Raw genomic sequence first — 26,157 nt, 5'->3', positions numbered from 1 at the left:
TTAGGAGATATTTTTTTTACCTACAGGTAAGCCTTATAGGCTTACCTGTAGGTAAAAGTAAAAAAAAAAAAAACACTATACAACGGCTTTAAAGGGGATTTCCACTGACTTTGTAAAAATGTTGTCTCACTTTTGTGTGACTTGCTGTTGTGTCTGTGGGACAGAAAGTGAAGTGTTGTCACATGAAAAAATAAAATAAAATATTTACAAAAATGTGAGGGGTGTATTCACTTTTGTGAGATACTGTATTAATACAGAGCCATCCAGTGAAGAATCATACAATTTAAAAATCATGACTGCCTGGATCTTGAATTGCATGGTTCTCTATACGTGAGACATAGGAAATATTATGGAAAAACAAATATTTATGATTTACTGATTTTATTCATTTTTTTTGTACTGGGATGCAATTTTTTTTATTTCTCCCAGATATTTCCATGCAGAATATATATATCTGATGCCTAGAGAATTACATAATTCATTGTGTCAGTTAACTGGTTTAGTTAATGGCATGTTTCTTTCCAGATTGTTGTGTCTCATCTAATTTGTGAATTGTTTCTGTCCTCCCTGTTGCTGATATCAAAATTTGAGGGCCCTATCAGATGTATTTGCTGTAGTAACTTAGCACACTGCAGTAACATTCACAATGGCTCTAAGGTGACATTCACACCGTTGATTGAGGCCAGTGCAAATTGTAGCTGCTGCGGCTCACTGTGGCCTCCAGCCTAGTTCACTGATACCTGCGGCCACTAGTAACATGTCATTATAGTATGGGGCCGGCAGCTGCACCTAGCCGTTCTGAGTCACAACAGGAATCAGAAGATTACTGCCACTACAGTTTGCACCTGCTCTGATCAATGGTGTGAATTAGAGCTGCACGATTAATCGGTAAGAATCATTATCAAAAAAATTTTCCCCTTTGCTATCTTGACAGAGTATTTCACAATTCTTTCTATGCAGAGAATTCTCTCTGCTTTGGACAGCAAGAGAAAGGGAAAAAAATGGGCAGTCTGCCAAGAATCACATTCTTTAGGTGGAATTTAAGTATAAACATTGTAACAATTTGTCCTTTAGATAAAGGAATACACTTTGGTGTATAAATGAGGGAAGTTTAACCACTTAAACGCTAAATCTTTTTCTGACATTTGTTCGTTTCAGGTTAAAGCGGAGTTCCGCTTAAAAAAAAAAATCAAGACAAATACTGCAGCTGCTGACTTTTAATAGTTGGACACTTACCTGCCCCCCAGGGTCCAACGATGCGGGTGTACGAAGTCCAGCTCCTCTCCCCCCTCCTCTATGCAGTGCCAGATAGTCACTGTGGGCACCTGGCTGTAGCTTCACAACCGGGCACACACACTGCACATGCGAGAGGCGGGTGGCTCACCGTGACTGGACAGGCAATCATCTGGGACCTGTGACATGTCCCAGATGAATACCAAGAGGGGGGGTGGCAGGTGTTTTCCCTTCCGGTGCCACGGTGAATCGGGAGGAATTGGGAGTTGGAACCCTCTAAAAAGAGGGTATCCGTTTTTTGGTGGAACTCCACTTTAAAATCATTTTTTTTTTTTTGCTAGAGAATGACTTAGAACCCCCAAACATTTTATATATATATTTTTTTTTAGTAGAGACCCTAGTGAATAAAATAGTGTTTGTTGCAATATTTTATGTCACACTGTATTTGCGCAGCAGTCGTTCAAATGCAATTTTTTGGGGGGAACAAATTACACTTTAATGAATTAAATTTTTTTGTATAATGTGAAAGATTTTACGCCACGAGAATTGTGATCTTTTTATTCTAAGCCAAAAAATCAGGATTCTCATTTTGGCCAGAATCGTGCAGCTCTAGTGTGAATGTAACTCACTAATACAGGAATAGGCATACGTGGTGCTGGCAGTGATCTGGTGCATTGGCTGCCCATATAAAATAATAGGCTGCCCTAACACAATGCATGTTAATGTGTGATAAGACATGATAACACACATTACTTCATTAACACAGAGCACTAAAGTGTGGAAATGCTCTGAAAAGCACAGCTGAGCATTGTTCACATCCTAAACTTTTTATATTATAAAACCACAATGCAGTTTTATAATATCTTTCTGTGCAGCACATTATCCATGATTTTATGTATTTTAGGTGGGTTTTCTGAAAACACATGCAATAACAAGCATATGTGCTGGAACACCAGAAAATACACTCTTAAAAATTCATATGAAAAAAGAGTATATTGTTCCCATAGCTCTCTGTTCAGTCTGTCCTCAATCACTTTGTTGTAAAAAAATAAAAGGGAATAAAAAGATAAATGTAGCAAATAGGGTATATAGAGTAGTGTTATCTATGCAAATTCATATTCTCTGTCCCCACTGAGCTTGGAACAGACATCAGAGAAACAGTAGAAGGAAAATTGAGCACAATTCTCCGATATCTACTCGGCAAACCTGCTGAAATTTCCCATTTGAATTCTTCCATTGGACAGGCTGGTGTGTTTAAGTAAAATATGAATGTGATCTCTCATTTCTGAAGCTCTTGTATTATATCACATGCACTAGTACAAGGTAGGTTATTTAGACTGCAGGTTAATGCTGGCTTTATACAATCGTGCTTGCACATCTGAACACCATGCAATCCTAACCAGGAATGTTTAAGTTGCCCAAGCTATGGGCTGCTATGAAAGAAGTAGTAGGTCTCCCTGCAGGGAGTTGTGGTGTTGACCTGTCTCTTTAGGAGTATCTCGGGCTGCCCCATACATATTAGATTATCACCACCAGATTGAATGACTGTATCTAATATCTGTGTCAGCGGAGTAGCTTGCGACACTGATAAGAATTTGTGGATGTGCTGCATGGGAAGAAGGGTCTTTCCATTAGAACAGCTAAAAAAATGTATTTTTAAGGAATATCTTTTTAATAAATAGAACAGAGTAATATATTTCAGACACAATATAAAGTTGTACTATTTCATTGCATTTGCTAATTCTGGCCAGATTATCCAGGCCTTGTAAGGGATTTTGTGTGCTGGACATAGCTGTTTTTCTAAGATTTAATATTGAGGACGGATATTCTAAATTAACTAGAGCAGATATATGTGCTGTGTTCAGTACATTAGTGACCTCTACTGGTCAAAAATAGAAAGGAAACCGTTTTGAAAATATACTGTATGTGCCCAAACCAGCAAGGATCCTTGTGTATCATAGAAACGGATAGAAGTAGCAGTAAGTGAAACTCTGGGTTTTCATAATTTACCCAAGCATAGCTGTAGTGCAATAGTGAACCTTTTGTGAGTAATCTGGGGATCTGGTGAATTCCTTTTTGCATTGTAATACTGGCATTTCTTTATCCACTGCAGGTTCCTTACTATCACATTCAGCGTGTACTGAATGGTATTAGCAGTTCACAAGGTGGTATTATTTGTTTCCTGTGAAATGCTCTTTGTGAGAAAGTTAAAATTCATGCATACATTACCAAAAGGTTCATTACAGTATAAGAACAGAATATTTAAAAGCAGGATATGGTAATAAATACATTTCATCTATTCTGCAGTTTCAACCCTAATAAATGTATTTCTTCAAACAATACATAACTCTTTCAAAAACTGCCACATGTTATTCCACCTCTACAGCTTTTCATTGCAGTAAATTCATTCAAGCATCTTCATGGCCAAAATTGCAAAATAGTATATTATCCCTAATATGTAGCAGTAAATATTAATAGAGATTAACTTTTTCAACCTCTATCTGAAACTAAATATGCTTTCTTAATTGTACATTGCAGGAGACAGAGGTCTTGAAATTCAGAGATAAATACTGTAGATAATATTTATTGTCCTTGTAAAATTAAATTACATTTCAGTCCTACTCCTCACATTATATAAAAAAAAACACACATTACATCACATGCTCATTTACAGTACACGAGTCAAATTTATATCAAATAATACTAACATATTCCTGTCTTCAAAAATAAGACCACCCTTTTATAACAAACAGTAAACCTCTTGGCTTTCTCTAAATCTGTTTGTCCTCATTTTTATATTTCTACACTGTCTACCAGATGGCAATAATTCAAAGAAATGATAACCAGGATGGGACAAAGCTCTCACTGTTTTCTCTGCTCTACAAAGACAACAAGATAAATCATCTAGAGAGAGAAATTTACAGCCCTCAATTTTCTATGCGGTGTGGATTATTTTCTAGAGAGCGGTCTTATCCATCAGTGCGCAATTGGGCTACCAAACTAGGATGCAATATGTCAGTACAATGTATGAACCATAGAAGGTCTATAATACATTCTTCCCTAGAGCACTTTTACTAAATAATCTCAGGAAGATGTGTGCCAGGATGGCTGTCTGTATTTGCCGGAGCAGTGTGTTGGAGAAGCGAGGATGGAGAGTGCAGCAGGAAGCTGTCACTTAGAAGTAGGAAGCAGAAAATCATCATTACTATCGGGAAGCAGTCACCCGAAACCAGTACCCAGAGTGCGGGATCAGAAGGCTTAGGGCACGCTGCTGTAATCAAGCTATATGGTAGCAGTGTACTAATGACCCAGAGAATTAATATTCATGAGTACTTAGGTTCAGGTGTATGGACACTGGCCAATAAAAAAGCAGGAATCTCCTCCCAGACATAGCCCAACCCAGCTCGGCTAAGCTTCAGTTTTTAGCTAGTGGCCTTAGGTGATGGATGTAACTGCAGAAGGTTTTCCTTGCAAGGGATTTGTCCCGATTTACTGGCCTGCTCATAACACCCCTAAACGGGGTAGAGGAAACTTCATCCTGATCGCTTGCTATGGTCTAATGGCCAAGAGGGACTGTACGTAGACCCCTCATACAATAGCAGAAACTGCCTGTAATGTCTGACAATCAGCATTGAATCCTGTGGACAGTGATCTGTGGGATACCGCGTATCCAGTGACCTTGCTTTCAGGGTGCTGTACAATTCATTCAGAAAAGCATCTGGAATGCCTTCAGACTGCATTTCTATGGTGTGAACTGGCTCTAAGTTAAAGAGGAACTGCACCCAAAAGGAGAAGTTTTGCATATTTACATCCTCCCCCTCCTCTGCCACTTTTTTTGGGGGGGTAGTGAGTATCTTGTTTTGATAGGTACCCGCTCCCACTTCTGGTCAAATTGCCGCGGCGATTGGTGCAGAAGTTCAGTGCCCCCCTCCTTCCCCCACAGCCTTCTGGGACACATCACAGGTTCTATAAGACTGCGAATCATTCATAACGGTATTATGCTGTCAAGATGCCTGCGCCTGGATCCGCAGTTGATTGAAGAATCAGCTTGGGTGAGGACAATGCTGGATCCTTGTACAGGTAAGTGTCCTTATATTAAAAGCTACAAATACTGCTGACTTTTTTTGGAGGGGAGACTGGAGCTCCTCTTTAACTCTTTGCCTAAAGTCACTGGTTTTGGTTTCTGGTGGCCAGCAAAAAAGTCCAAAGTTCTTTCCAGTGCCCCCTACTGTGATGTATGTCAATTGGATTGTTTTGCAGTCTTCTCCTTTTTAACCTGTCTGAGAGAATCTCTTGTTTTTGGTGACACTTACCTCAGCCTGCAGGGTCTCCGACTTGGCAGCTTTTTCCTGCAAGGAATTTTCCTAGTTCTTCAGCAGCACAAGTTGGTGTTGAGTCCTCAGTCCTCTATCCCAAGGTGGTTTATTTGTTGCACCTGAATTGGGACATTGTATCACCAACTTTATGTTCTAATGTTAAGCATCAAAAGAAAAAGATGTTTCGCTGTTTACATGTTTTTGAGCTGTTGAAGTTTATCTGCAGTCTTCAGTTTCATTTTGACAGTCTGATCTACTTTTTGTTCTGCCTGAAGATCCTTACATGTGCCAGGCTCTTTCTTAATCTACTTTCTCTTATATTCACTGACTGACACAGCTCCTCTCTTAGCCATTGGGTTGTTTCGCCACTTTTAGGAGAAGACTAGACATTACATGTTATGGAAAACACAGAACTTTTAGTTCCACCCAAGGGGCTGTCCCTTAGGTAACAACCCCTCAGCCTGCCATGCAGCCATCAGTTTTATTTTGCCTAGTGAAGGAGAAGGACCTAGGAACCCTGACGGGCCCATCGGTTCATGTTTTTTCTGCAGAAGCTTTGCTTTTTGCGCAAGCTGAAAGATCCTGTGATCTGCTATCAACAGCCGGCTGGGTGACAGGCTGGATACACTTATTCTTGTAGTCTCCCCAGCCCGGCCAGCGAGCGTGTGCAGGTCGCAGCTACGCGCTAGGCCGTCCACAACATACCTCAGCTACAGAGGTGGTCATTGAGCCTTTATGCCCCTTTATGTGGGGCGCACATATGACCGGGCTACTGATGTCTGCCTCACAGTGTGCCGAGGCCAGCAGCCACCCCGTACTGATCGGAGAGTGGGTCTGTGATGGAAGGTCTCCCAGCTCTTCAGCACTGGTAAGTATAGCTCTCCCTGCCTCTGTGGGGCTGGGCATTCCCTGGGAGATCAGTTCGGGGGTCCCTCACCTCCCTCTCTTCTCTCCCTGTCCCTATCTTCCCCCCCCCCTCTCTGTGGGGGATGCTGCATGTGGCTGCTGAGCAGTGTGTGTGTCATGTGCAGGGGCTCTCCGGTGGGGTTCTCACCTGTGGGGGGGGGCTGCACTGGCTGGCTGTGTCCTGAGTTGTGTTTTTTATCTCCCTGGAGGTGCCTGTGAGGTTGTGCCTGTGATCTCATGCAGCGCTGGTCACCGCCATTTTCTAGCTCTGTTCCTCATGGTTTTTCAGTGTCAGTGGCCATCTTAGGTATGGGCAAGGAAAAGCATGCTCTCCTGTGTCTCGGCGGCCATTTTCCCTGTGGTTTGTCCTTTATACTAGATGCCGGCGGCAATTTTCTTGAAGCGTAAGCACATTTTTTTGCATTCTCTAGAGACAGCATGTGGTCCTGTATTCGGCCATTTTCCCCGTTCTTTATGTCCTTACACTGGACGCTGGGCGGCCATTTTCTATGACCCTGAGCACATTGCAGAGTGATTTCAGCGCCATTAGCAGCATCTTTGAATGTCACAGAGTGGATTCCTCTGCACATGGGAGCTGACAGAACACGGCACTACTTGCTGGACAGCGCATAACCTGTCAGTCAGGGTGTTGAGTCCTACGGGAAAGAGCCCCTCAGCCAGCAGCAGTGAGGAGGGTGGGACCATCACTGTCCTAAGTCTCCTTCAGGTGGCAGACAGGGTAGGGTCAGCATGGCTTCAGAAACCTGTGTTTCTTCCCTTGAAATCCAGGCAATTGCAACCGGTTCGCCTGCAGAATGTGCAGTGCCTTTGGGCGCTTTGTCGGTGGTCCTCAATTCGTTCGTTGCAAGGTGCTAAAAAGAGGCCCCTGCCCCCCCCCCCCCCCCCCTCTGGGGAGAGCTCTGACGCAGACTCGGGCCCTGCTGAGGCTGGTGACCCCTGCTCTGTTGTTTCAGATGACGCTGACCAGGACCGATTGGACAGCGAGGATGAGTCCGGGTCCGTGTGCGATAAAGCGCTTGTTGGAGCACCTATCACAGCTGTGCGTGATACCCTGAAGATTCAGGAACTGGCAGATCCCTCAGCTTATGTAGCGGTCCCTTTTGGGTCCTGTAAGCCAGCCCGTTCACCTAAGGTGTTCCCGTATCTGACTTATTTTGGCAAGTTAATTTACAAGGAATGGGGTCGACCGCAACTGACCTTTTCGGTCCCCAAATACATGGTGGTGCGCTACCCTTTTGAGGAGAGCATTCTCAAAAAGTGGTCGGCTCCTCCGGTCGTGGACCCCCCAGGATCCAGGTTAAACAAAGTAACCACGATCCTGGTAGAGGGGACTCCTGCATTTAAGGATCCCACAGACAGGAAGGCCGAGGCAGTGGCTCGTTCCTTGTTTACGGTTGTGGGGTCAACCATGTGACCAGTACTGGCATCCGCACTTGTGTCGCAGACACTAACTGAGGAGGCAAAACTGTTGTACCATGAATTGAGAGAACAACAGGCTTCTCCTGTCTGTGTGGAACTAGCAGACCAACTAGTGCAAGGCCTGAAGTACGTTTGTGACACGGCCCTGGATACTCTTCCCCTGTTATCCAGGGCTTCAGTGTCAGCAGTGGTGCTGAGGCGCCTGATTTGGTTAAAATGCTGGTCAGCTGACCAGGCATCCAAAAAAACCCTGACGGATCTTCCCTTCCTTGGCGACCGGCTCTTTGGAGCCTCTTTGGATGACATTATTAAGAATGCCATAGGTGGTAAGAGTACATTACTCCCACAGGCCAGGAAGGCTAAGGAGCCACGCCGTAGGCAAGGGCCCTCATTTTCCGCTCACAAGCGGCTTTTTCGTCCACCCGAAGCTTCGGCCAAACGTCCCCAGCCTGACAGGACGACCACGGAAGGACAAAAACGTCCCTGGAACCGCAAGCCTGCGAACAAAAGTGCTACCGCATGAAGGTTTGCCCCCACCCATAACTCAGATAGGGGGTCGCCTTCGGGAGTTTGCAGCCCGGTGGTCCTCCTGACTGTCTGACCAATAGGTCTGCGATCTGATTTCTTCCGGATACAAGATAGAGTTCCTCTCTTGGCCAGGCCCTCTTGGGGGCGGTAAGGGACCTGCTGATTTGTGGGGTGATTGTACCTGTTCCGGAATTGGAATGTTTCCAGGGATTCTACTCAAACCTGTTTGTAGTTCCCAAGAAGGAAGGGGTACGTCCAATCCTGGATCTAAAGGCCCTCAATTACTTTGTGAAAGTGCAGAGGTTCAGAATGGAATCGGTTTGCTCAGTAGTCGCTGCACTCCATCAAGGGGGATCACTGGCGTCTATAGACATCCATGATGCGTACCTGCACATACCCATATGCCTCCGGCATCCAAATTTTCTGCGATTTGCAGTCGGGGAAGCCCACTACCAGTTTGTGGCTTTCCCTTTTGGTCTGGCATCTGCCCGCCGAGTCTTTACCAAGGTATTGGCTCCTGTGTTGGCATTGCTACGGCAACGCGGGATCGCGATTGTGGGTTACCTAGACGATCTCCTCCTGAGAGCTTCTTCCGCCTCAGTGTTAGAGGAGGATGTGGTGATCACCATGCAATCCCTGCAAGAATTTGGGTGGCTGCTGAACCTAAAAAAGTCGGTGATCGTACCGACTCAACGTTTGGAGTACCTAGGCTTACTGCTGGACTCCATGGAAGCGAGAGTGTTTCTCCCTTCAGACAAACTGCAGACTCTCAGAGCCGCGGTAAAACTGTTGATGAACCACCAGTTCCACACCAGAGTCCTGCAGAAGGAGATTTTGACAAAGTGGGACAAATCTCCGTTGTCCCTGAATTGGCAGATTCAGATAAGCCAGTTAGTCAGGGATTCCCTGATCTGGTGGCTGAGGTCCCCGGCACTTCGGTCCGGGAAGTCGTTCCTACCTCTGAAATGGACAGTGATCACAACGGACGCCAGCCTATCCGGCTGGGATGGAGTAATGGGAGTTCACTTGACTCAGGGCCTCTGGTCGACGGAGGAATCCAAGTTGCCGATCAGTCTGCTCGAACTGAGAGCGATCAGACTATGCCTCTCCACATGGTCGATGAGACTGCAAGGGCGTCCGATCAGGATCCAGTCAGACAACGCCACTGCAGTGGCATACATCAATCACCAAGGAGGAACAAGAAGCTCGGCCGCTGTACGGGAGGTCGCTCACATACTTTGGTGGGCAGAGCGACATGAAGCGGCCTTGTCGGCCATTTACATCCCACCCGGGAGTGGAGAACTGGCAGGCGGACTATCTAAGTCGCCAGATGCTCGACCCAGGAGAATAGGCGTTGCATCCGGAGGTGTTCAAGCTACTGTGCCTGCGATGGGGCACACCACACGTGGATCTTCTGGCCTCCCGTCTTAATCGGAAGGTGCCGAGATTCGTGTTCAGGACAAGTGATCCATGGACAGATGCGTCAGACGCGCTGGTGGCTCCGTGGGATCAGTACCAGCTGATCTACACCTTTCCTCCACTGAAACTGTTACCACGTCTGCTTCGCAGAGTGGAAGCCGAGGGGACCCCAGTAATACTGATTGCCCCAGATTGGCCTCAACGTCCTTGGTACGCAGACCTAGTGTGCCTGGTGGCAGACGCTCCCTGGCGACTGCCGTTGCGTGAGGATCTTCTGTCTCAAAGTCCGATTCTCCATCCTACTTTACCATCGGGCTTTAACGGCATGGCTATTGAGAGCCAGGTGTTGAGGAACAGGGGTCTGTCGGACTCGGTGATCCCAACTATGTTGAGGGCACAGAAATCGTCTCTGAAGATATATCATCGTACCTGGAAGGCCTATATCTCCATGTATGAGGAGAGAGGATGGCCTTTTCTATATCCAGGATCCTGCTGTTTCTTCAGCAAGGAGTGGACCAGAAACTGGCGTTAAGCACTATTAAAGGACAAATATCACCTTTGGTTGTCTTTTTTCAGCAACCTCTGGTGTCTCACTCTCTAGTGAGCACCTTTGTTCAAGGGGAACGACATGTAGTCCCTCCGGTGCGTCCACCGTTACCCCCGTGGGATCTGAACCTGGTGTTAGCGGCGCTTCAGAAACCGTGATTTGAAAATATAAGAGAGATTCCCCTGTTGACTCTTTCCCAGAAAGTAGACTTTCTAGTGGCCATCACGTAGGCCAGGAGGGTTTCAAAACTGGCGGCCTTGTCCTGTAAGTCGCCCTATCTGGTTATCTACAAGGATAAGGTTGTGTTGCGTCTGCAACCGTCTTTTCTGCCGAAGGTGGTCTCTGCGTTTCACATCAATGAGGACATTGTGTTACCATCTCTGTGTCCTAAGCCGACACATCCTAAGGAGGTGGCCCTTCATGCTCTGGACGTGGTTCGGGCTCTGAAGGTGTATTTGTCTACCACGGCTCCCTTCGAAAGTCAGACTCACTGTTTGTTTCGGTGGCTGGTCCAAAGAAAGGCATGGCGGTCTCGTCGGCCACCATTTCTAGGTGGATCAGGCAGATTGTAGTACAAGCCTACGCTTTGAAGGGGCAGGTGCCCCCCCCCCCTTTCCGGTCACGGCCCACTCCACAAGGGCAATCGTCTGTCGCTCAAGTGTGTAAGGCGGCGACCTGGTCGTCTGTCCACACGTTTACAAAGTTCTTCAAGGTAGATGTCAGTGCATCGGCTGATGCCTGTTTTGTCTGCAAAGTTTTGCAAGCGGCTGTATAAGTTGCAATTGTGTTGACAATTTTTCATTTTTTCCTGTTTTTTTGGGCAAAAACGCAGTACCTTTAAGTTAATGCACTGTTGCATTTGTTACCGCAGGTTTTGGCGAGGCTTTGAAGGTAGGGTCTCTGTTGAGGAGCACCCTTTTTTTTGTGGTGGTTTTTTTCCACAAGCTGTCATTTTTGTGGGTAAAGTTATACTATTTCCATGGTGGATGAAGTTTTATGCTGTTTTCCCACCCCTCATTTTGGCACTGCTTGGGGATGTCCCAATGGCTAAGAGCGGAGCTGTGTCAGTCGGTGAATATAAGAGAAAATAGGATTTTTTGTACTCACCCTAAAATCCTTTTCTCTGTAATTCACCGACTGACACAGAACCCGCCCCTCCTATTTTTCTTTACGTTATACTGCTTGTTGACGTACTGATGGCTGCATGGCAGGCTGAGGGGTTGATGCCTAAGGGACCGTCCCTTGGACGAAACTAAAAGTTCTGTGTTTTGCATAACATGTAATGCCTAGTCTTCTAAAGGTGGCGTAACAACTCAATGGCTAAGAGAGGAGCTGTGTCAGTCGGTGAATTACAGAGAAAAGGATTTTACGGTGAGTACAAAAAATCCTATTATTTCTAGGTGGCTTCATAAGTTCATTTCTCAGGTGTATGGTATCAAGAGCAAGGTTTCTCCTTTCCTGGTCAAAATGCATACCACCGGGAATGTTAGTGCTTCCTGAGCTATTCAGCACTAAGCTTCTCTTCAGCTTTGAAAGGCTGCTACCTGGTTTTCTATTCACTTGTTTACTAAGTTCTACCAGGTAGATGTTTATGCCTTAGTGGATGCCAGTTTTGAGCAGAATGTCTTGCAGGTTTCTTTTTAGTAGGGCTCTCCCTGTTCTGATTTTGGCCATGTAGGCCTTGTTGCTGTGTTGTCCACCCCTGATGTTCAGTTCTTTAACACACCCAAAGTAGTCATGAATATCACTTTCTCTATGTTCTATAATGTACGCTTAACAAATTTGGATTTTTGGTTTACCTATGAACCGATAACCTGTTTGGAGTACATCATAGGATACAGAGATCCCTCCCTTCCTGATTGTTTGCTAAGAAGCTGAGGCTTAGCTGAGCTGGAAAAGGTTATGCCCTTTCCAGTCTCCATTCACCTGAAACTGGCAGCTTAACCCAAGTAGTCATGAATATCCTAATTTGTCTATATAGTGCCTTGTGAAAATATTCACCCACATTGTGTTTTTCCTGTTTTGTTACATTGCGACCATTATTTAAATGTCTTACAGGACATATGAGTTGATTCTTGGACCATGTGTTTTATGCCGCTACCTTCAGGTGATTGGACACTGGCAAAACCAGTGTACTCATATAAACCCTATTTAACCACAACCAACCATTCACCAAGCAGACGTGAGAGATGCATGTATTCTGGGACTTCAAATTTGCCTCAGTAAGAATATACAACAAAAAGAAATAAAAAATGATAGCTTTATTACAAATGATAAAAACATTAACAACATACACCAGCAACGTGTGCCATATCATTGAACATTATGTTTTGACTGAGTAGATCAATACAATAAAAGATAAGCACAGTAGATCGACACGTTTTGCAAATCGTATTTCTTTCTCAGGATCCACGGCAATAATTAGAAAACTGCGATATCCCTATACATGAACAATACAAAAGCAAACTAATGAATACTAAACATATTATATACTATATGAGAACACCCCTACCCCTTTTTTTCCTGTAGGGATGGGGGTGTTGTCAGAGAGACAGCCAGGAGTTCTCATACCCCCTACATATTAGGGCTCTCTCACAGCTACACAACATGCAGCCTGTCTGACTAAGCTAGAATTTTATGTCACTATGTCTACATCTAATCCAAAGACTATCGCCACATCTGGATTCATCAGTTACTAACATTTGTAAACACTCTACTGCCTCTCCACCCCCTGATTATCTTCAGATAATGCAACCCGAACAATCTAGTGCACTTCTATTTACAAAAGATAAAGTGGACACTGACTTTTTAGCAGAGCCACATGTTGGCTACTGGATTGAAGCAGTGCATTCTGGTCTCTGGATAGATACACTTAATGTTGCTCACCCCCCCACATATTCTTCAGAGCACATAAAAAATATAATTGCTAGAAAGCCTTTCCATATCCTGGATGAATCTGTGTGGGCATTAATACATAATAATGATTGATCTGTCTCAATAAAGGTTATACCCCCCCCCCCCCCCCCAATAATTTTGATGTCTTGAACCCTATGGAACAGGAATTCAAGTAGAGATGGACTTCTCATACTGTGGATCCCGCCATTCTCACATTAAATAATTCAGTCTACTGGTTCCATTCATGGTATTACCTAGTTTAAGGATTCAGTTTATAGGTGTCTGGAAACACTGTTGAAATCCTCCTTTGCCTTGGCAGACTTAGTCCTACAACCCACAATTGCCACCCTGTCTATTGCCCAGACCATGGCAAACTGGAGTGGAGAAATCACTAGTAAAACCTCTGTGATGATCCTAATCTAGCTGCAAGATTATAACTTAGCATTGCTCTTCTTTAGACGCCACAGAGAATTATATCTTTTAGATCTCCAGAATGCCGTTACTTTCCTTGCATATGCATAGAATCGTATGGCATAAAGGCTAATCAGAAGAACACCCTCCATAAAAGGTCTCTTTTTCACATGTTTTTCAAATATAAGCTCCTCTTTGGAACTTCTTTTGAGGAGTACATTGAGGCGGCTACTGATAGTAAGGGGTTCTCACCCCACTATCCTCAGTCTCGCCTTCACATCCTATGGGCCTCCCCTACTGGTTGGATACAATCCGTTTGTCTTCTGATAAAGTAATCATCTACTGTGGATCCTTATGTTTGTGGCAGACCCCCTCAACCTCAAACCTACTGGATCTGTTCAAAATCCTTCTATGCATTAAAGGTTGCCCACACGCTCTGACAAAAAGAAAGGGAGAGGGACGTCTATTAACATTTGCTCCTGACCTTTTGAATTCACTTTAGAGAATTTCTATTGCTACTCTCGCTTTAGTATTTTTCTCTATGCTATTTGTTATTACCTGCATCTTACAATCACAAGGGGCAGTTATCTCCTTCCCTCTTAAGCCCCATACACACTTCCTTCAGGTTTACCAAAACCATGTAGTACAAGAGCCTGCCCGATTGCATACAAATTGAAATTCCTAAGGTTTGACCTCATATTATATGGTTTTGGTAAATCTGAAGGAAAAACTCAGCAGAAAAACTGATAGTGTGTATGGGGCTTAAGGGTGCATTTCAAAGACTTTCATAATTCTGCGCATGGACCCTTATCTATCCAATAGTGCATGCCCCATCAAGCTCCTAAGAGCATACACCAACCATAACTTTATGACCACCCACCTAATATTGAGTAGGTCTCCCTTTTGTGGCCAAAACAGCCCTGACCCATCTAGGTATGGATGCCACTGGACCACTGAAGGTATGTTGTGATTTATGTCACCAAGCCATCAGTAGCAGATCCTTTAAGTCCAGTAAATTGAGAAGTGGGACCTCGATGGATTAAACTTGTTTTTGCAGCACATTCCACAGATGCTCAATTGAATTGAGATCTGGAGAATTTGGAGGCCAAGTTAACACCTTTAAACTCATTGTTGAACCATATTTGCAGTGTGGCAGGGCACATTATCCTTCTGAAAGAGGCCACTGCCGTTAGAGAATACAGTTTCCATGAAGGGATGTACTTGGTCAGCAACAAGGGGGGTACGCGTCAAGTAGCATCCACACAAATGTAAAGACTCAAGGTTTCCCAGCAGAACATTGCCTAAAGCATCACACTGCCTCCACCAGCCTGCCTTTTTCCTATACTTCATCCTGGTGCCATTTCTTCACCAGGTAAGTGACCCTCACACACTCAGCCATCCAAATGATGTAAAATTAAACATGATTCATCACTCCCGGTGACCACCTTCCATTGCTCTGTGGTTCAGTACTGATGCTCACATGCCTATGAAGGTGCTTTTGTCTGTGGACATAATTCAGAATTGGCACCCTAACTGGATTGCAGCTATGCAACCCCGTACACAACACACTGAGGCCGCGTACACACGCGGGGACTGTTCGCCCAACTTTGTCCGTCAAACAGTTTCAGCAAACAGTCCGCTCAAAATTAGCATGGACGGACATGGCCACACACGACGAACGAACAGTTTGCTGAAACCGTGCGCGATGACGTGAACGGCACGTACGACGGGACGAAAAATACGACGTCCTATACACTGCATTATAACTTTCGGCGTGTAAATCCTTTCTGAGCATGCGCGGAACTTAGTTTGACGAACAAGCCTACACACGAGGGGACTGTTCGCTGAAACAAAGTTTCAGCGGACAGTTTTTCGGAATTTCCGAAAAACCTTGTTCAGCGGACTGTTCGCTGAAACTGTCCGCTGAAAGCCCACACACGAGCGGACTGTCCGCCGAAACACTGTTCAGCGGACAAAGTTGGACGAACAGTCCCCGCGTGTGTACGCGGCCTGACATGTCAGTGTTTTCTGCTTTCAACATGTCAACTTCAGGGACTAAACTATGAAACCACAAAGGGATTTAGTCTCTATCTCTTCATACTTCAGTGTAGTTTTTGTGCTGTATCTTTATATGCTTAATCAGACCCTGGGACTTCTTGTGTCAGGTGCCTTAGAGACCTTTTTCCTAAAGAGTTCCTGAGCCAAATCTCTGATCATATGCATAAACACTGATGCTATCACTTCCTCCTGTGGTTGAAATGTATTTTTATCTTTCGTTCATTGACAGACACAGCGCTCCATTATTCAGAACCATAGGGTTATACCGCCCCCTACAGGAGTAGGACACTAGGCAGAAAAAAAGACTTGGCTACACCTGTGGGCAGTCCTAGGTGGTATACACCCCCCTCTCTGCTATAGGCCTTGAGTTTATTTTTTTGCCTATTTATTAGCAAGGACCCAGTCCCCTGCTGGGGATTTTTTTGTTTATTTTATTTTTTCCTGGATTTTTCTCCGGTGAGATCTACAATCAACTGCCGGGCCGCGCGACAGGCTGGACACTAAGATCCAGTGGTCTCCCCAGTCTAGCCAGTGAGCACATGCAGACCGCAGCTACGCTCTAGGTCGGTCGGGACATAGCCCAACTGGACGGGGGCTGGCCCTGCGAGTCTCACGAGGTCGCATACGACCAGGTCTCGGCCTGAGTCGCATTGTTCCTCATGGCCGACAGCCCCTCCCACTTCGTTGGCGAGGGAATCTGTCTGTGACCGTTACCCGCACGTTTCGCTGAATCCCTAAGTATGAGGCCCCCTCCTCTCCTTCCCTGGATGTGTTGTGGGGTGCAGGTACTCCCTGGGGTGGTCGGTCCCTCCGGGGTTCTCCTCCACCCCCCTACCTTCCTTCCCTGGTTAGGCCCAGGCTTCTGACCTAGATGCTTTTGGGATACCCTCTGGGTTGCTACTGAGGGGTCTCTTGGGCCCACCTTCTGCAATGGTGTGGCCTGGGAGGCGGGGCCTGCAATTGGGGGGACTGCCTGCGGCAGCCCTCCTGTAATTTAGGCCGTGGCTTTGCGGCCTACCAACCGCTTGGTGGGCGGGCAGCGGATGCCACTGCTTTCCGTTATTGGGTGTCTGTCCTCTGCTCAATGGCTCAGATCAGTCCCACCATGGGATGCGCACTCACAATAGGCGGCTGAAAATTTAGGCCATGGCTTAGGGCCTTCCAACCGAGCGCTAGGTGGGTGGCCCCAGGGCAGGCGGCAGAGACCGCCGCTTTTCGTTTTTGGGTGTTCGTCCTCTGTTCAGTAGCTCGACGGCATCCGTCAGCGCCCTCTGTGCGGGGCCTCAGTCAGTGTCCCCTATGTGGGGCCTCAGTCGGCACCCCCTGTGAGGGGCCTCTGTTGACATCTCCTGTGCAGGCCTCGGACGGGGGGGTCTCAGTTGGTGGCCCCCTCCTGAGTTTTTTATGGTGGCGCTTAGGCATATAGCCTAGTAAATGCCTGCCCTCCCCTACCTCCTCTGTCTCGAACGATCCTATATCTGGCTCTGCCACTCACGTGGCCCACCTTGTGGAGTTGGTGGCCACGCTCCCTGTCCTGTCAGCAAGTGAGGACGATTCCTCCACAACTGCAATGGTGCACGAAAAGGAGCTGTTGTCACACTTATTACATCTTTGCGGGAACCTTACAAGATGGGGGATGCTGCAGTAGAGGGCTGGTTCCCCTTTGGCACCCATAAGACATCTTGCGCGGCCAAAGTGTTCCCTTCTCCCTTATTTTGTCCATGAAGACTGGGAGTGTTCAAAGTGCCCTTTATGCTTCCGAAAACGCTTGCTGTGGGGTACCCTTTTGAAGAGACCCTCCTTCAGATGTGGACCCCCCTGTCTTTAGGCTGCTCAAGGGAACCATGATTCCAATAGAGGAATCTCTGGCGTCTAAAGATCCAGCTGACATATCTAGAGGGGGGAGCAGAATCTCCCTGCCTTTGCTGCATTGGCAGACCTGTTAGTCTACAGTGCTGCAGTTTGTCTGCTATGCTTCTTGGCCGCAGTTCCCCTGGTTGCTGAGCTCTCCGTTTCCGCATTGGTGCTTAGACATGTATGGTTGGGGGGGGGGGGGGGGGCTTCTATTCCCTCTTGAAGGTGTATTGTTCAGATTGGGCTCCAGCTTGTTTTGTGTTGAGATCCTCTTACCTGGTTGGCTCTTGTGTTAGCCTTGGGATTTTTCGCTGTCCCACCCCTCATGTTTGGCTGCACGGCGGGGGCGCCAATGGTTGTGATGACCGCCGGCCATGAGCAATAGTGAGCAGGAGAGACAGAACAGGGACGAGTGTGTGTAAACACACACTTCCCTGTTCTGTTCTGACAGGAGTGACAGGTCATGTGTTCCTATTAGCTAGGAACCACAATCCGTCACTTCCTCCAGTCAGTCCCCTCCCCTTCAGTTAGAATCACCTCACAGTGAACTCAGTTAACCCCTTGATCGTGCCCTAGTGTTAACCCCTTCGCTGCCATGCAGTTTTATAGCATTTTATACCATTAGTAGTAAAACAAAAGAAAGTAATAAAAATGCTGTAAATCTATCCCCTATTTTGTAGACGCTATAACTTTTGCGCAAAACAATCAATATGCGCTTATTGCGATTTTTATTACCAACAATATGTAGAAGAATACATATCGGCCTAAACTGAGAAAAAATTTGTGTTTAAAAAAAAAGAAAAATGGGGATATTTATTATAGCAAAAAGTGCAAAATATTGTGGATTTTTTTTAACAAAAATATGTAGAAGAATACATATCGGCCTGAGGAAAAAAATAGTTTTTTTTATATATTTTTGTGGGATATCTATTATAGCAAAAGGTAAAAAATATTGCTTTTTTTTTTTTCAAAATTTACGCAATTTTTTTTAATATAGCGCAAAAAAATGTAAACTGCGGAGGCGATCAAATACCACCAAAAGAAAGCTCTATTTGTGGTAAAAAAAGGACATCAATTTTGTTTGGGTACAACGTCGCACGACCACCCAATTGGCAATTAAAGCGACGCAGTGCCGAATCGCAAAAAGTGCTCTGGTCAGGAAGGGGGTAAATTCTTCTGGGGCTGAAGTAGCTAAAGATGCTTACAATTTACACAGCGCTTTACATACCGTATTTATCGGCGTATAACACGCACCCCAAGTTTAGGAGGCAATTTTAAAGAAAAAAACTTTTAGGAGGGAAGTTTAGGGAAAAAACTTTTAAATGCCCATCAATGCAGCCTTGTCAGTGTCATTTGCAGCCTTGTCAGTCATTTGCCGCCTTCCATTGCAGCCTTGTCAGTCATTTGCCGCCTTCCATTGCGGCCTTGTCAGTCATTTGCAGCCTTGTCAGTTTCTTTTGGAGGCTTTCCATTTAAAAATGGCGCCGCCGAGATACAGAGCAGATGTCCTGTGTATCTTGGCGGCGCTCGGTAGCTCTCGACTATTTTCGGCTGTTCTCTGCGGCTTTCGAAAGCCGCCAAAAATAGCCGAAAGCTGCCGAGACCGGCAGAAGGGCTCACAATTGGCGGGTGATTGGCGTATAACACGCACCCATGATTTTCCCCTGATTTTAAAGGGAAAAAAGTGTGCGTTATACGCCGATAAATACGGTATATATTACATTCACATCAGTCCTTGCCCTCAAGAGAAATGGCACTCTTCTTCAGCTTCTCCCCTGCCCTTGTACTGTTCAGAATATCTGGGTCTAATCCTTGTGTCATATATATATATATATATATATATATATATATATATATATATATATTACTTCCCTTCAGCACAACATTTTACCTGACCCTGATACCATGTTCATGAAGATGCTGCCATTGTCATCCTCCAGTTGCATCTCCATGAAAATTTCCCTCAGTTTTGCTTGCAGACTCCTCAAGGAAGGGAGTGCCCGGTTTCTGCAATCCAAGTCACTCCTACCATACTCTTCACTGTGCTTGGAGGCTAGATCCATTACATGGACCCCATTTTCTGTGCATTCCTCCAACTATCAGATTTTGATCAGTCAGGGATTACTGTCTTTACTGTTTTACATGCTGAGCAGTCTTTCTGCTCTCACATCCTTTGAGAATTAGCCTTGACACCAGTCAACTTCTGTGTCGAACTAGTATTCAAAATTGTCAGTGTCCTCAGTACCCCCCCCTTTATATGCTGCTTTCCTCCACATGCGGTCTGTAGATAAGTTGGCATCTGTCTGCCCGCCTCACTAAACACATTCAGTTATGTGAATTGTCTACAAACTCTCACCTAGAGATTTGCCAGCATCCTCTAATAACCTGATATCTATCACTTAGATAACCTGTAAAGCTGGGCATAAACACTTTGAGTTTTTCTTATTTTTTTTTTTTCATTCAACCAGCAGGTTGATCGAAAAATAATTCCAGATCCCTGCACCCACACATCTCGTCCAATCAGAGAACATTTTTACATTCATTGAGAAAATGCAAACATTCTCTGAATGGCATCTGTGCCAAACAGGCAACCTCCTGTGTTTACAGTACAGTAGACCAGCTTCTCAGCATGGCACCCAGAAGTAAGTAAAGATCACTGGAGTAGTGGTGTCTACATCAGTGCTTTCTAGCTTCCAGGAGCAACAGCCAGGTATGGTGTATGTGTAGTTACAATGGTCTAAGCTGGTCCAATATAATTATATATAAAATATCCATCCCTGGATTTCCTCTTTGACTTTTAACAGATATCAGATGAAAATGAAGGAACTGCATTACTTTACAGTTATTAGGTGGCAATTCTGATAAAATATCACTTTGGTAACAATACTGATGACGGCAGATTGCTATAAGATGAATTATAGTTAATTGCATCAGGATTCTGCACTTACGAATCCTGACGAACAGCAAAGAGTATCTTGGAATATGTGCACAGGCCTATATATAACCCATTTTATGTCATCTGAATATGATTATAAACACAGTTAACACATGTGAACATCTGTTCCACACCTGCTAAACTCATTCAGCTATCCCACTCTGTCAAATTTAAAATATATGAAAAAATGTCCGTTAATTAACCTTTTAGATCAATTGTTTGCATGTTCGGCAGTATAGAATCATCATCTTCAGTATTTAACAATGCATTTTAACATTTGTCATACTTTGTGTATCTTACAGGGGGTGGTTCGAGTGCCTGCTCCATGCCAGTATGCCCATAAACTCACCTTCCTGGTCGGCCAAAGTATTCACCGGGAGCCAAGTATGGAGCTTTCTAATACTCTGTTTTACCTGTGAGCTCTCAACTGATGATCTTCCATACGAACACTTTTTTTGCATACTTTTTAGTGTCAGTTAAATTGTTATTGTTGTTTGGTGTCACATTTAGAAATCCTTGCTGATTTATACTACAGCTTGTATTGAAAATATATCTAGCAGTCATTGTGAAGAGAGCTAGATCATTTAGCTAAATGACAGGTTATGGCTTTATCTCTGTATTTTTCTTTTGGGTAGAACTAAGAATTGTTTCTGAAAATGTTTTTATAGTACAATTTTACTAGTTTAATAAAAGTTTACTGTTTACACTTTCAGTCTGCTGGGGACTCTGTTTAAAAGTTTAGATCAGGGGTAATGAATTAAAAATCACAGAGGTCCAGTCAGCAAAATTTTCTTCCAGTAGAAATCCGAACATCATGTCATTACCCATATGGCGCCTTTCCCATGTGCCAAACCAATTAAAATGGGCTGACCTACCCACGACATGTGCACCTAATGCACCTGTACAGATCTGAACCCATTCTTACATTCTGATTCAGATTCTGTGTGCACCAGGTTTAGTAAATCTCCCCCATGGAGTCTTAACCATCCAGGTTATACTATATATCCTATAGAAGTCAACACTAGCAAACAAAAAACTGGGTCAGTACAGGGATAACCTCTCCCACTACCAGTGTCCTAGGAAGATAGAAGTCTTTTTTATTTCCTTATCCTTTTTTTCTTCAGTTAAAACTTTTTTCTTCAGAGCTGCTGTTGTTTCTCACTAACTTGCAGTTATTGTCATCAGCCTGGCTTTTGGATCACTCTTCATTCAGACCCTGCTGGACTAGACATATTGGGGGTCTGAAGTAACTGGGTTAATCTTGGAAATTTTCTACACTAGCTTTAGTTAAAGTGGTTGTAAATTCTAAAAATAAAAAAAAAAACTGCAAGACAAAGGCATAATGTATTGCATACTAGCTCATTATGAAATACCTTAGATCGAAGCTGTTGCAGTGGTCCTCGTACACCTCTGTGACTGGCGACATATCTCCCGGAGGTATTTCCGGGTTCACGGGCTCTGGCGCTGTGATTGGCTTGAGCCGCGCTGACCGCGCATGCGTGCGGGTGCCACCGGTCACGGCACAGCTTCTGAAGAAATGTCACAAGAGAGCCATTTCTTCAGTGCGCATGTGCCGACGTATATAGGACATGCGGATACAGTGAATATCTCCTGAACGATGCAAGTACCTGTAGGTAAAAGTGGTGTAACAGGGTTTACAACCACTTTAACCAGTTCCCAACCGGCGTACGTCGGCAGAATGGCACGGGCAGGCATATTGGCGTACAGATACGTCCAATCTTCAATGCCGCCCTGCCATCGCGAGCGTGGCGGTGCGCTCACGTGCCGGTCGGGACCCCTGCGAGTCCGGTCGCGGGTCCTACAGACTCGATCGCCGCGGGCATACCCGCGATCGTCTCACGGGACGGCTGAATGGAGGAAATGCCGTGTAAACAGCATTTCCCCATTCTGCCTAGTAACTAGTGACGCTGATCTCTGCTCCATGTGATTGGAGCAGAGATCAGTGTTCACTAAATGAAAGCCCAGCCCCCAAACAGTTAGTAATACACCCCTAGGAACACTTAACCCCTGCACTGCCACCCACTGGTTAACCCCTTCACTGCCAGTGTAATTTACACAGGAATCACTGCATTTATATAGCAGTGATTGCTGTATAACTGACAATGGTCCCAAAAATGTCTGATGTGTCCGCCGCAATGTCGCAGTCACAATAAAAATCGCTTTACTAGTAAAAAAATAAATAATAAAAAATTATTAATAAAAATGCCATAAAACTATCCCTATTTTGTAAACGCTATAACTTTTGCGCAAACCAATCAATAATCGCTTATTGCAATTTTTTTTACCAAAAATATGTAGAAGAATACGTATCGGCCTAAACTGAGGGAAAAAATGTTTTTTTATATATTTTTGGGGGATATTTATTATGACAAAAAGTAAAAAATAATGCGTTTTTTTTTTACAAAATTGTCGCTCTATTTTTGTTTATAACGCAAAAAATAAAAATCGCAGGGGTGATCAAATATCACCAAATGAAAGCTCTATTTGTGGGAAAAAAAGGACGTCAATTTTGTTTGGGAGCCACGTCGCATGACCGCGCAATTGTCAGTTAAAGCGACGCAGTGCCGAATCGCAAAAATTGGTCTGCTCTTTGACCAGCAAAATTGTCCGGTCTGTAAGTGGTTAAGTTAGCTGCAGAGCACTTTCTAGGGCTGCTGGCATTACTCTTTGTTTGACCTTTCTCTGAGGATTCAGACCTGGTACTGGGAATGCATTCATTTTTATTGGTTGCTGGACACAATTATTTCCTCAGTTCCAGCTGACTTTGCTGTGAAAGGGTTTAGCACTGTGGGTTGGAGTGCTGATGTGGTCCCTTTGGGTGAAATATGTGTGCTTACACTCTGCGCTCTCTTTCCCACCAAGCAATATAAAGGAATCATCTACCAGCTGCTGCAAAGAGTTATGTGGAGCTTTGATTTGTTCCTGCTAACCAACCTACAGTGACTTTCAGCCACCTAACACTCTGGTTTTGAGTTTTCACCAGCTGTCCAGATTGTGTAAGTAATCTAGGCTTTGCCTTTCACCTTGAGCCTGTACATTGCTTATTGCACTGCAACTGCAGTGTTTGATTCTAGACTCAGGAGTGATGCTCCTGCTTGATTGACCCCAAGGATGCTTATAGTATTGGGTCAAGGACTGCTTGCAGCACACTCCTTATAGTGGCAATGTCTGTAGCTTGGAATCAGGCTGCCATCTGATTTCGGTATCTTCCTTCTTTGGGGTCCTCTTTGGCTCTGTCAGTTGTGTCTTTTGGCTGAAAATTTGACTACAGTTATGCAGAGCTTCATGATCCAAAGTACCCAGTTGTTTGCAGATTCTGATCTCAAGCCCACTCAATAAGATTTTTTATTTCATTTGCTTGCGGACTTATGGCTTCTGAACCATCAACCGTGGAGACGTGGATTCTGAGTGGCTCAAATCTTTGATAGATGAGCTTTCACCCTGAAGAGGCACAGTTCACTGCTATTACTCCTAATCTATAGAAGACTGTTTTGTCTTTTAAGAATGTGGTGTGCACCATTCTGAAGCTAGAGCAGGTTCTACAAGTGCTTTTTCTGACTTGGGGTCTTCCAGGACCTGCTTTTCTAGCTGTTTCTGTATGTAGATTAAAAACTTGCTGATAGTTTTTTTTCGTAACCCTTAAGCCCCATACACACTATCAGTTTTTCTGCTGTGTTTTTCCTTCAGGTTTACCAATACCATGTAGTGCAAGGGCCTCCCTGATTGCATACAAATTGAAACTCCTAAGGTTTGACCTCATATTATATGGTTTTGGTAAATCTGAAGGAAAAAAATGATAGTGTGTATGGGGCTTAAGTGGTTGTTGCCTCTATTCCTGCTTAGTAAGGATTTTCTTTTCTTTTTTTTTTTAAAGCATGCAGCAATCCGTTCCCATTTTGGATCTTGCCTTCACAAGGTGCCCGCAGAAGACACTCTTTTTAGAACTATATTATCCTTTGGCAGGTTCTGATTTTCACCATATGTGACTGTTCTAAATCCCTTTAAGTGGATATAACTACTGCTGCCAGAACATTGAGCACATGGAACAGATGTTTGTGTTGATTTTTGGTTGCAATAGCTGCTAGAAGCCTCTGAACTTATTTAGTGTATTAGTCTATTATCAGTACACAAGTAATGCCCTGTGGCTAAAGTGTTGGAGAGTGTAACTTTCTTGCAAGGAGTGTTTAATCAACAATATCTCTTTGGACCACCTCTAGATGCTGTCATTAAGGCCCCTTTCACACTGAGGCATTTTTCAGACACTACAGCGCTAAAACTAGTGCCTGAAAAAAGCAGCTCCTTTCACTCCAGTGTGAAAGCTGGAATGCTTTCACACTGGAGCGGTGCTCTAGCAGGACGGTAAAAAAAGTCCTGCTAGCAGCATCTTTGGAGCAGTGTATACACCGCAGCAGATAGCGGAGGAGCCCGGCGAGAAGAACCGGAAAGCACGGAGAAGTCAGAAGAAGACCCCCGGACGACGAAAGGAGAAAGCCCGGCTCCTCTGCTAGCAGAAGATAGCGGAGGAGACCGGCGAGAAGAACCGGAAAGCGCGGAGAAGTCGGAAGAGATCCCCGAAGTCGGAAGAAGACCCGCGGAGTTGCCTAATAAACTACTTTTAAAAACTTGTGTAGTGTGTTTTTTTTATTGACACTTTTTCCCTCAGGTGAATGGGTAGGGGTATGATGTACCCCATACTCATTCACATATGGTGGGAGGCCGAGATCTGGGGGCCCCCTTATTAAAGGGGGCTCCTGGATTCCGATAAGCCCCCCGCCCGCAGATCCTGACAACCAATGGCCAGATGAAGAGGCTCTTGTCCTCATCCACATGTGGACAAGGTGCTTTGGGGAGGGGGGCGCAGGGCCTGTTGAGGGCATGCGGTCTTGTACAGTTCAGGAGGGGGGGGTGGCGCTCGCTCGTCCCCACCCCCTTTCCTGACCGGCTGGGCTGTGTTCTTGGATAAGGGTCTGGTATGGACTTTGGGGGGACCCCCGCGCTGTTTTTCGGCGTAGGGGTTACCCTTAAAATCCATACCAGGCGACGGGGCTCACAAGGTGTCGATCTCGCCGATAGAGGCGGCAAGATTGACTTCCTTCTGTAGTCCCGTCATACCTGAAGTCACATTCAAAATGAATGGACTTGAGTCCGTGTGTGGACAAGTCCGTTCATTTGGAAAGTCAGTTCGTGTGTGGTCGTGTATGTGCAAGTCCGCTTGTTCGGAAGTCCGATCGTGTGTACGTGGCATTAAGCTGGCCACACAGGTAAAATTTTGATTCCAGAGCATTCTTTTAATCTTCTAATAGGAATAGGATCACATTTAAGCTGTTTTTTGACCATAGTGTAGAAAACATTGAGGAAGTGGGATGGAAATTTTCTCTCAACCTAACAAAATTCAAACAGTGAATGTATTTTTCTTTTGGGAAACTATATTTACTCCAAAATTGAGCATTAAAAGCTCTTTCACACTGAGGTGCTTTTCAGGCATTCTAGAGCTAAAAATAGCCCCTCAAAAGCACCTCTCAATCTCCTGCAGCCTGTTGATAGTTCAGAGGAAATTACTACAGTTGTAGCTGGCAGTTTGTGCTGTCATTTAC

The 26,157-nt window shown here is 44.9% G+C and overlaps 1 protein-coding gene across 2 annotated transcripts in view; it reads left to right on the top strand.

Moving 5' to 3' along the window:
- Positions 1-21,254, top strand: part of PIWIL4 (piwi like RNA-mediated gene silencing 4) — a 524,721-nt gene extending 503,467 nt beyond the window's left edge. For both annotated transcript variants that reach the window (XM_077484954.1, XM_077484955.1), the window contains one exon: positions 20,845-21,254. In XM_077484954.1, the coding sequence (XP_077341080.1) occupies positions 20,845-20,961 (117 nt within the window). In that variant the 3' untranslated portion in view covers positions 20,962-21,254. The remainder of the gene's footprint in view (positions 1-20,844) is intronic.
- Positions 21,255-26,157: the final 4,903 nt, after the last annotated feature.

Source organism: Lithobates pipiens, unplaced genomic scaffold (genome assembly GCF_037356315.1).
Source record: "Lithobates pipiens isolate NorthernLeopardFrog02 unplaced genomic scaffold, aLitPip1_a1.2 Scaffold_17, whole genome shotgun sequence".
In the NCBI taxonomy this organism is placed as follows: domain Eukaryota; kingdom Metazoa; phylum Chordata; class Amphibia; order Anura; family Ranidae; genus Lithobates; species Lithobates pipiens.
The sequence above is the reverse complement of the archived record's forward strand: the minus strand, read 5'-3'. Positions and strand labels throughout refer to the sequence as shown.